This window comes from Sphaeramia orbicularis, chromosome 20 (genome assembly GCF_902148855.1).
Source record: "Sphaeramia orbicularis chromosome 20, fSphaOr1.1, whole genome shotgun sequence".
NCBI lineage: Eukaryota > Metazoa > Chordata > Actinopteri > Kurtiformes > Apogonidae > Sphaeramia > Sphaeramia orbicularis.
In genome coordinates this window covers 40,625,753-40,635,877 of record NC_043976.1, presented here as the reverse complement: position 1 = coordinate 40,635,877, position 10,125 = coordinate 40,625,753, and the positions used below count along the sequence as shown (strand labels likewise).

Genomic DNA, 10,125 nt, shown 5'->3' with positions numbered 1-10,125 from the left:
CACACACCTGCAGTGTCTGAGATCTAGAACAAAATGAGCTGAAGATAGATGGATTACGTTGCTGAATGTATTAACTTCATAAGGCTCTGACTTTTCTGGGAACCTGAAACTTAAAGTTGCATGATATTAGGCTTCTTTTAAAAGGGAACATCTCCTATTTCTGTATTTAACGTGTGACTGGATGTCGTGCTGGATGCTAAGAGGTCAGATTCTCGATAGAAGCGTCTATCGTGTAGGCAGTACATTATATTATGATGTTATTTTTGTGTTTGAGGACCGGCCTTTATTTGCTTGCATCGGCCTCGCCCCATGCCTTTATTATAGCCCCATCTCGTTATTGACTCCTTATTTGAGGAAATACGGTATGTGTGTTTCTACACACATTCGGACTCCCCCCCCATGTTGGGTACCATCTCTTTCAGAACAGACGGCGTGTGCTTTCCCCACATGTGACACACCAGCATACACCGCTGCACGCCATCGTCCAATCCCGTGTGTCTGTCGGTTGTACAGATGTTAGCTGCTTACTACTGACGCTCCGATGAGTTGTCGTGAATTACTCCTAGCATTTGTCTTAACCTGCATAGAATGTTTTTTGTCATGTTTGCTGTGTACAACAACACGTTAAGTGCTCAGAAGTGTACGAAAACCAAGAAAAGTCCGTTTTTCTATACTTTTCTTTGACGACTTTCCTGACGCCACAGTTCTCTGATGTATGTTGTAACATTTGAGGGAGTTGTGGGTCTAATATGCCTTGTAAATACTCTAGAATTAGTTTCTTTAACTTCTTGGGGCATCTGGGTTTTATTAACGTAGAAACTTTGCCTGGAAACTACAGACCAGTATGCTATGCAGTGGAAACGTGGTGCAGAGCACTTTGAATCATTATTTATAAAGACGGTGGTGGTAAATCTGACCAATGTCTCCAAATTTAAGGGACAGTTTTTGACATTAAACACTGTTGTGCCCAGTTCAGACCAAAGATTCATGACCGGACTGAAACAGTTTGGCAAACTAATGAAGGATGGGCAGCGTGGTTCCTAATGTGTGCTTATGCTAATGCTAATTTCTAATGCTAGGTACTGTTTGCATTAGGATGGCTGAAATGCAGAGACTGAATTTCTTTACAAGGATGATGAAGTGAGTTAAAATTAAACCTTTATGAAGGGAATTGGTGAAATGAGCCTCCATGGAAAGCTGTGTGAATATGAGCCCAACACTATGTAAATAACATTAAAATATACTATTATCATACACATATAGGTTTGGAGAATAGTAATAGCGTTTTCAACCCACAGTGCAACCAAACCTAAACAAAATCAAACTTAAAACCTACATCCAACCATAACTAGAAACTGAAATGGCTAAATGGTCCAGAGACTGTTTACTTAATCAAATAGTAATTAAGCAGTTAAGAAACTATGGACAAGTCTGCAGCCTCAGTCAGTGTATCCTTTGGTAATTGGATTTTCTTTTCAGAAACAAAAGAAAAACTAGTGGCTAATTGATTTTCGCTTTAAAATAGAAGAATTAAAATTAAATTTCAAGGCATTTTTCTTTTTCAGTGTTAAAACCGATAAACCAAATTATGTATAAAAAAAAAAAGATTGATTTTCGTTTTCCATCGTTTGTAAGAATCTTTGCGACCTAGGCATTAGTGCTCTTTCCTTGAAAATGACAACATCTGCTCTCAGAAAATGGAAAAAAAACAGGTGTTTTTGGTCCGTTTTTCCATTTCTGTCAGGTAGTAACTTTGTTTTTTGTTATTGGAAAGAGAAAATGAAAATCAATCGTTTTTTTTTTTTGTTTTTTGTTTTTTGTTTTATCTGTTTTGACACTGAAAAAGAAAAATGCCTTGAAATTCAATTTTAATTCTTCTATTTTAAAGTGAAAAGCAAATTAATGACTAGTTTGTTTGTTTTTTTCTGTAAAGAAAATCCAATTACCAAAAGATGCACAGACCAGCCTCTTTGGGTTTTTGGCTTTAACTCATTTTAGCAATAACAGCCAAGCTCTTTTTAAAAGTAGGTTTCCAGAACAATTGGCCAGTTTCAGCTCATCTAGTCACGAATCTGGAGTCTGAACTGGGTTTTAAAGCATCACCTGGGTTGGGCCTGGAATCAGCTTGATGTACGTCATATTTATTAAGTAAATGAGTCGAAATGAACCAGAGACCTGGAATTGGAAGTATATTAAGCTAAAGACTGAGGTTAAATAATGTGGCATGGGGTAAACGTTCCATTTTCTGATGTCTCTGATGAAAACCTGTCACATTCCTATCTGCATGTTTGGAAGCACTTGAAGGGCTTGTTTTTTCTGTATTTCCTCAGTATAGTTCCTTAATACCTCTGTAGATGACCAGTCTCAGCTGTAAGACGGTAGACGGTTACAGTAGAAGACTTGTAACCACCAGGCACACACACATATATATATACATATATATTTGTCAGGAGTTGATACATGGAAGGTTTTGAAAGATGTCAATTGTCATTTTTCCTGTTTTGTCGTTTTGTTTGTTACTGATGCTGGAGAAAGGGCCCGCTGATGAGGCTCCATGAGGTCTGAATGGAGGCTGAAGAGGGCCCCAGAGATCCGCATGAACCCCCTATCCTCCTTAAACCACATATGAAGGAAGACAGACTCTTTATTTTACACGTTAACCCTCAAAGACCTAGAAAACTGACTGTAGCATCTGTTTTCTGAACATAGAGTGGCTGTTAAAATTGCAAGGACAAGTTAAAGTACAAAGTTTACATTTGCTTTTGTCTAAAAATGTATGAATTTACCGGGATTTTTCATGAAAGCATAAGAAATGGCGGACTTTTTACTGTGAACTCTGACACAACCTTGATGTTTTGTTATCACTGAAATTCTCCAAATGACTTTTTGACACAGACTAAAGCAAACAAATCAAGGAAAAACCAAAAATATGTAAAAGTAAAAAACCATGAAAACAGGTGTAGCTAAATGCGAAATTGGTTAATAACATGTTAGCATGCAAATTAGCAAAACTTTTAGAACAATGGAAAAGCTAAAGATAATGGGAAGGTGCAAACAGGTGCAGCTACATCTAGAAACACTCATTAACATGTTATGGAAACATGTTAGCATGCTAGTTAGCTACTTAGCTTTTGTGTTTTCCTAAATGTTTTTTGGTTAATTCTGTCAGTCTTGTTTGTTTTTGACTTTTAATAACAGTTAACTACTAGCTTAGTTTGCTAACACTAGCTTCTGTTTCATATTACTATTTTTAATCTAAATTCAGTAGCTTTTTTCCAATAACTTTGATGTTTGTTTGTTTTTTTTGGCTCAGTTTACAGCAAATTGAGGAAAAACCAAAAATCTGAAAATGGAACAATAGAAATTAATTGGCAAGAGGTAATGATAGCATAGTAACGTGTTATCACAGGTATAACTAAATGTGGAATCAGTCATTAACATGCTATGGAAACATCTGAGCTTGCAAATTAGCAACTTAGCTAAAGTTTTCTTTCTTTTTCTTTTTAATGTTTCTATTTCTAAATGGTTTTGGCTAATTATGTCAGTCTCTTAATTTTTTTTTACTAAGTTCAAATTGACAATGGTTAACCACTAGCTTAGTTTGCTAACACTAGCCTCTTTTTCATATAACTATTTTTAATCTAAATTGAGTAGCTTTTTTCCAATAACTTTGATGTTTTGGTTTTTTTTTTGGCCCAGTTTACAGCAGAAACCCCCCCCCCAAAACATCTGAAAATGGAACAACAGAAAATAATTGGCGAAAGGTAATGATAGCATAGTAACGTAATATAACAGGTGTAACTAAATCTGAAATCCGTCAATAACGTTATGGAAACGTCTTAGCATGCAAATTAGCAACTTTAAAAACTTTAAGTATTTTTATTTCTAAATGGTTTTGGCTAATTATTTCAGTCTCATTTTTTTTTTTTTTTTACGAAGTTCAAATTGATAATGGTTAACCACTAGCTTAGTTTGCTACCATTAGCCTCTGTTTGGTATTACTATTTCTATTCAAAATTTAGCTTTTTTCCAACAGTGTCACTGTCTTCTGGCCTGGTCTACTGCAAACAAACGGCAGAAAAACAAAACGATCAAAAAATTAAACAATAGAAAATAATTAGCCAAAGGTAATGATTACATGGTAATATAACAGGTCAAACTAAATCTGGAATCAGTCATCAACATGTTATTAGAACATGTTAGCGTGCTAAGTAGCTAGTTAGCTTAATTTTTTTCCCTAAGTGCTTTTGGCTTATTCTATCAGTTTTGTTTGTTTTTCATAAAGTACAAATTTTATATTACTGTTTTTAAATCAAAATTGAGTGTTTTTTTTCCCCGTAGCTGCGATTCGACTAAAACGAGTCAAACTGAAACACTGAGAATGTCCTCTGTATTTGACCTTTTAAAGCGTACTTCTACGATCAGTGTTTAAAGGTTATAAGACAGTGCAGAGGAATATTTGTAGCTACAGGAAGTGTTCAAGGTCTTTGAGGTTTAAATTCAAAGCTCAGGTTTAATTTAATTTGCATTGTTCTGAAAAGGAGGCGGAGGTTTCATTCGGACTCTGATGTCGAAACAGTGTTGAAAGAACGATGAAGAACAAAGACTCCTCTTCGCTGACGGTTTCTTCTGTCAGCCTTTGGTAGATTTTTTTTTTTTTTTCTTTTCTGTATGTTGCACTTGATAAATCCTAACTCTTATACACTGATAACTATTATCACTATGATTAACTTGGCTGAAGTAATTATTATGTCCGACAACACTGACGATCTGTTTAATGATGAGTGTGATGCAGTTAACACTATAGCCTGATTTACTGTCAAATAAAACTGAATAAACAAATACTGGCGTCTAAGAGTTATGATATGAATAATGCTGCGAAAAAGGCAAAGCAAATATTTTACATCAAGCTAAGTGTGTCTTTCTGAAAAAAAAAAAAAAAAAATCCCTGTTTATCTTTAAATACAATGACCTGTGGGTAAGATTAGAATAAAAAATAGTAAAATAATTGAATGTAATCAAGAATGTCTAGTGAGACACACCTCTTGGATTTAGGTATTTTCTTCTATTTTATACCGATTGATTGATTTTATTTTCTTATTTGATATCAACATTTTAATCAAAGTTCAACACTTTTAAACCTCAGCGTTGAGCAGAATGTCATTGTATGATAATGTCGACGTTCCTGTGCTTGTCCTCTAGGTGGTGCTCTTTATCAACGTGTCTTCATTGAGGTTTGCGTCAGTTTGTGACATGGAGATTCTCTTTCAGTACCGAACAAATCACTCCGTTAGCAACTTCACATTTTATATGAAAAAATGAGAATGTACATACAGACAGATCTCTAAAGCTGATATTTTCATTCTGGGATAATTACAGGAGCGTCATCTCCATTCGGATACGTTTCAGCTGAAGATCGCTCATAAATACGACAGTTCTGACGATAAAACTGGATCGATTGCAGCCGCTACCTCAGTGATAAGGAGTTGAAATAGTAAAGTTCAGGTTCATCATCGGGTCGGTCTTTATTACTTCTCTCCGTCCTCCCTTTTCTGTGAATAACCAGACGAAACAGAAGAAGACAGGTTCAGATCAGCTCGTCCTCCTCACATCAGTGGTGCTAAAGCAGGTCTACAGGTTTGAAGGGTTCTGTTTGGAGATGACGTACCTTGGCTTTGTCTTTCACAGCTCCTTTACGTAAATTCCCGAAGGCTTTGAGCAGCTTGGGTGTTGGTGGTTTCTGGCCAAACAGCGCTAAACCTTTGACTTTTTCTTCATTGGTTTTAGCAGCTGCAGGACCCTTCGCTTTGATCAACTTCCTTTAAAGAAACAGACAAATAAAAGTGTACGATAAACACACAGGCACCGAAACAACCTAAAGCATCTCAGTGGAAGTAAGTGTCCATTTGTAGAACTGGAGTTGGTGACCACCTGAAAACTGCGAACAAACAACCCAAGGAGAATTTACAGAGGTCCGAAGCATGAGCACAAACCCTCTGGAAGTAGACTGGTAAAGCTGTCCAGAGTCTGTTTTCATACGATGGTAAAACCTGAGGCCGTTTGGAGACCACCTGACAAGTCCACAGAAGCAGTCTGACAAACCTCAAGGAGCATTTACTCAGGCATTAGAGAAACTTTGAAAAACAGTTTGAAACATATTTGGAAACATGGCTAAAGTGTGTATTTCGAGAGCACATACGACCTGAAACTGAAGGGCATTGATGACCACCTAAAAAATACGTAATAATATGTACGTGAAACAGCTCATTTACTGAGATCGAAGGGATTATCGTAAACACTTTATGTTGAGGCCTAAGAGGTCATATGAAACACTTTGAAAATGTGTGTGTATAATTTCCTGTTATACAATTAACAAGCTGTTCTTAAATAAACTGGGTTTGCTGTCGTCTTGTATGTGTATATAATTTGAAAAAAAGTTGTGTGTCTGCGTGTGTTGCATTGTATTACGGCAGTGTTTTCAACCAGCCTGAAATGTCTAGTATTTGATTGAAAAAAATATTTTAAATCAAACTGGAAAATCTCAGGATGTGTTTATTAGGATGTCAGGAACATCCCAGCTTAAAATTTAAAGATGTTTGAAATCATGTCCGAAAAAGTCATTTTCGGAAGTCATACTATAGCCTTACGAAAAATTCATTTTTGGAGCATGTTGGTGACCACCTAAAAAATTTTTCAGATCAACCTGAAAAACCTCAATGAGTGTTTATTATGATGTTTGGAAAATCCTAAATTAAAATTTAAACATATTTGAAATCATGTCCAAAAAAGTCATTTTCGGAAGTCATACTATAGCCTTACGAAAAATTCATTTTTTGAGATGTTGGTGACGACCTGAAAAATGTTTTAAATCAACTTGAAACCCTTCAGGGAGTGTTTATTATGATGTTAGGAACATCCTAAATCACAGTTTTGTAATTTTTAAAATAATGTCCGAAAAAGTCATTTTCGGAAGTCATACTATAGCCTTACGAAAAATTCATTTTTGGAGTATGTTGGTGACCACCTGAAAAATGTTTTAAATCAACTTGAAACCCTTCAGGGAGTGTTTATTATGATGTTAGGAACATCCTAAATCAATGTTTAGACATATTTGAAATCATGTCCGACAAAGCCATTTTCGGAAGTCATACTGTAGCCTTACGAAAAATTCATTTTTGGAGCATGTTGGTGACCACCTGAAAAATGTTTTAAATCAACTTGAAACCCTTCAGGGAGTGTTTATCATGATGTTAGGAAAATCCCAAATTTAAACATATTTGAAATCATATCCGAAAAAGTCATTTTCGGAAGTCATACTGTAGCCTTACAAAAATTTCATTTTTGGAGCATGTTGGTGACCTCATGATAAAGGTTTTTAATCAACTTGAAACCCTTCAGGGAGTGTTTATTATGATGTTAGGAACATCCCAAATCAAAATTTAAACATGTTTGAAATCATATCCGAAAAAGTCATTTTCAGAAGTCATACTATAGCCTTACAAAAAATTCATTTTTGGAGCATGTTGGTGAGCACCTGAAAAATGTTTTAAATCAACTTGAAACCCTTCAGGGAGTGGTTATTATGATGTTAGGAACATCCCAAATTCAAATTTAAACATGTTTGAAATCATGTCCGAAAAAGTCATTTTCGGAAGACATACTATATAGCCTTACAAAAAATTCATTTTTTGAGATGTTGGTGACGACCTGAAAAATGTTTTAAATCAACTTGAAACCCTTCAGGGAGTGTTTATTATGATGTTAGGAACATCCTAAATCACAGTTTTGTAATTTTTAAAATAATGTCCGAAAAAGTCATTTTCTGAAGTCATACTATAGCCTTACGAAAAATTCATTTTTGGAGCATGTTGGTTACCACCTGAAAAATGTTTTAAATCAACTTGAAACCCTTCAGGGAGTGTTTATTATGATGTTAGGAACATCCCAAATCAAAATTTAAACATGTTTGAAATCATATCCGAAAAAGTCATTTTCAGAAGTCATACTATAGCCTTACAAAAAATTCATTTTTGGAGCATGTTGGTGAGCACCTGAAAAATGTTTTAAATCAACTTGAAACCCTTCAGGGAGTGGTTATTATGATGTTAGGAACATCCCAAATTCAAATTTAAACATGTTTGAAATCATGTCCGAAAAAGTCATTTTCGGAAGACATACTATAGCCTTACGAAAAATTCATTTTGGAGCATGTTGGTGAGCACCTGAAAAATGTTTTAAATCAACTTGAAACCCTTCAGGGAGTGGTTATTATGATGTTAGGAACATCCCAAATTCAAATTTAAACATGTTTGAAATCATGTCCGAAAAAAGTCATTTTTGGAAGTCATGCTATAGCCTTACGAAAAATTCATTTTTGGAGCATGTTGGTGACCACCTGAAAAATGTTTCAAATTAACCTGATACATTTCAGGGAGTTTTTATTATGATCTTAGGAACATCCCAAATTAAAATTTAAACATATTTGAAATCATATCCAAAAAAGTCATTTTCGGAAGTCATACTATAGCCTTACAAAAAAATTCATTTTTGGAGTATGTTGGTGACCACCTGAAAAATGTTTTAAATCAACTTGAAACCCTTCAGGGAGTGTTTATTATGATGTTAGGAACATCCCAAATCAAAATTTAAACATGTTTGAAATCAAGTCCGAAAAAGCCATTTTCGGAAGTCATACTATAGCCTTACAAAAAATTCATTTTTGGCGATGTTGGTGACCTCATGAAAAATGTTTTAAATCAACTTGAAACCCTTCAGGGAGTGTTTATTATGATGTTAGGAACATCCTAAATAAAAAATTAAACATGTTTGAAATCATGTCCGAAAAAAGTCATTTTCGGAAGTCATGCTATAGCCTTACGAAAATTTCATTTTTGGAGTACATTGGTGACCACCTGAAAAATGTTTTAAATCAAATTGAAACCCTTCAGGGAGTGTTTATCATGATGTTAGGAACATCCTAAATCACAGTTTTGTAATTTTTAAAATAATGTCCGAAAAACTCATTTTCGGAAGTCATACTAAAGCCTTACGAAAAATTCATTTTTGGAGTATGTTGGTGACCACCTGAAAAATATTTTAAATCAACTTGAAACCCTTCAGGGAGTGTTTATTATGATGTTAGGAAGATCCAAAATACAAATTTAAACATATTTGAAATCATATCCGAAAAAGTCATTTTCGGAAGTCATACTGTAGCGTTACAAAAATTTCATTTTTGGAGCATGCTGGTGACCTCATGAAAAATGTTTTTAATCAACTTGAAACCCTTCAGGGAGTGTTTATTATGATGTTAGGAATATCCCAAATCAAAATTTAAACATATTTGAAATCATATCCGAAAAAGTCATTTTCAGAAGTCATACTATAGCCTTACAAAAAAATTCATTTTTGGAGTATGTTGGTGACCACCTGAAAAATGTTTTAAATCAACTTGAAACCCTTCAGGGAGTGTTTATTATGATGTTAGGAACATCCCAAATCAAAAATTAAACATGTTTGAAATCATGTCCGAAAAAGCCATTTTCGGAAGACATACTATAGCCTTACGAAAAATTCATTTTGGAGCATGTTGGTGACCACCTGAAAAATGTTTAAATCAACTTGAAACCCTTCAGGGAGTGTTTATTATGATGTTAGGAACATCCTAAATCACAGTTTTGTAATTTTTAAAATAATGTCCGAAAAAGTCATTTTCGGAAGTCATACTAAAGCCTTACGAAAAATTCATTTTTGGAGTATGTTGGTGACCACCTGAAAAATGTTTTAAATCAACTTGAAACCCTTCAGGGAGTGTTTATTATGATGTTAGGAAGATCCAAAATACAAATTTAAACATATTTGAAATCATATCCGAAAAAGTCATTTTCGGAAGTCATACTGTAAGCGTTACAAAAATTTCATTTTTGGAGCATGCTGGTGACCTCATGAAAAATGTTTTTAATCAACTTGAAACCCTTCAGGGAGTGTTTATTATGATGTTAAGAACATCCCAAATTCAAATTCAAACATATTTTAAATCATGTCCGAAAAAGTCATTTTCAGAAGTCATACTATAGCCTTACAAAAAAATTCATTTTTGGAGCATGTTGGTGACCACCTGAAAAA

General features: G+C 34.5%; 1 protein-coding gene and 1 long non-coding RNA gene across 2 annotated transcripts in view; one reads left to right on the top strand and one right to left on the bottom strand.

Annotated features, from left to right (window-relative positions):
• Positions 1–1,843: 1,843 nt before the first annotated feature.
• On the top strand, positions 1,844–4,879 carry LOC115411338 (uncharacterized). The gene is made up of 2 exons (XR_003934186.1): positions 1,844–4,409; positions 4,443–4,879. It is a non-coding gene; the product is annotated as an uncharacterized LOC115411338 (long non-coding RNA).
• A 649-nt stretch (positions 4,880–5,528) lies between these two features.
• Positions 5,529–10,125, bottom strand: part of LOC115411076 (cyclic nucleotide-gated cation channel beta-3-like) — a 42,501-nt gene continuing 37,904 nt past the window's right edge. Inside the window, exons 18-19 of the mRNA XM_030123016.1 lie at positions 5,669–5,819; positions 5,529–5,552 (exon numbers count right to left, since the gene is read on the bottom strand). Of these exons, the coding sequence (XP_029978876.1) occupies positions 5,529–5,552; positions 5,669–5,819 (175 nt within the window). The remainder of the gene's footprint in view (positions 5,553–5,668; positions 5,820–10,125) is intronic.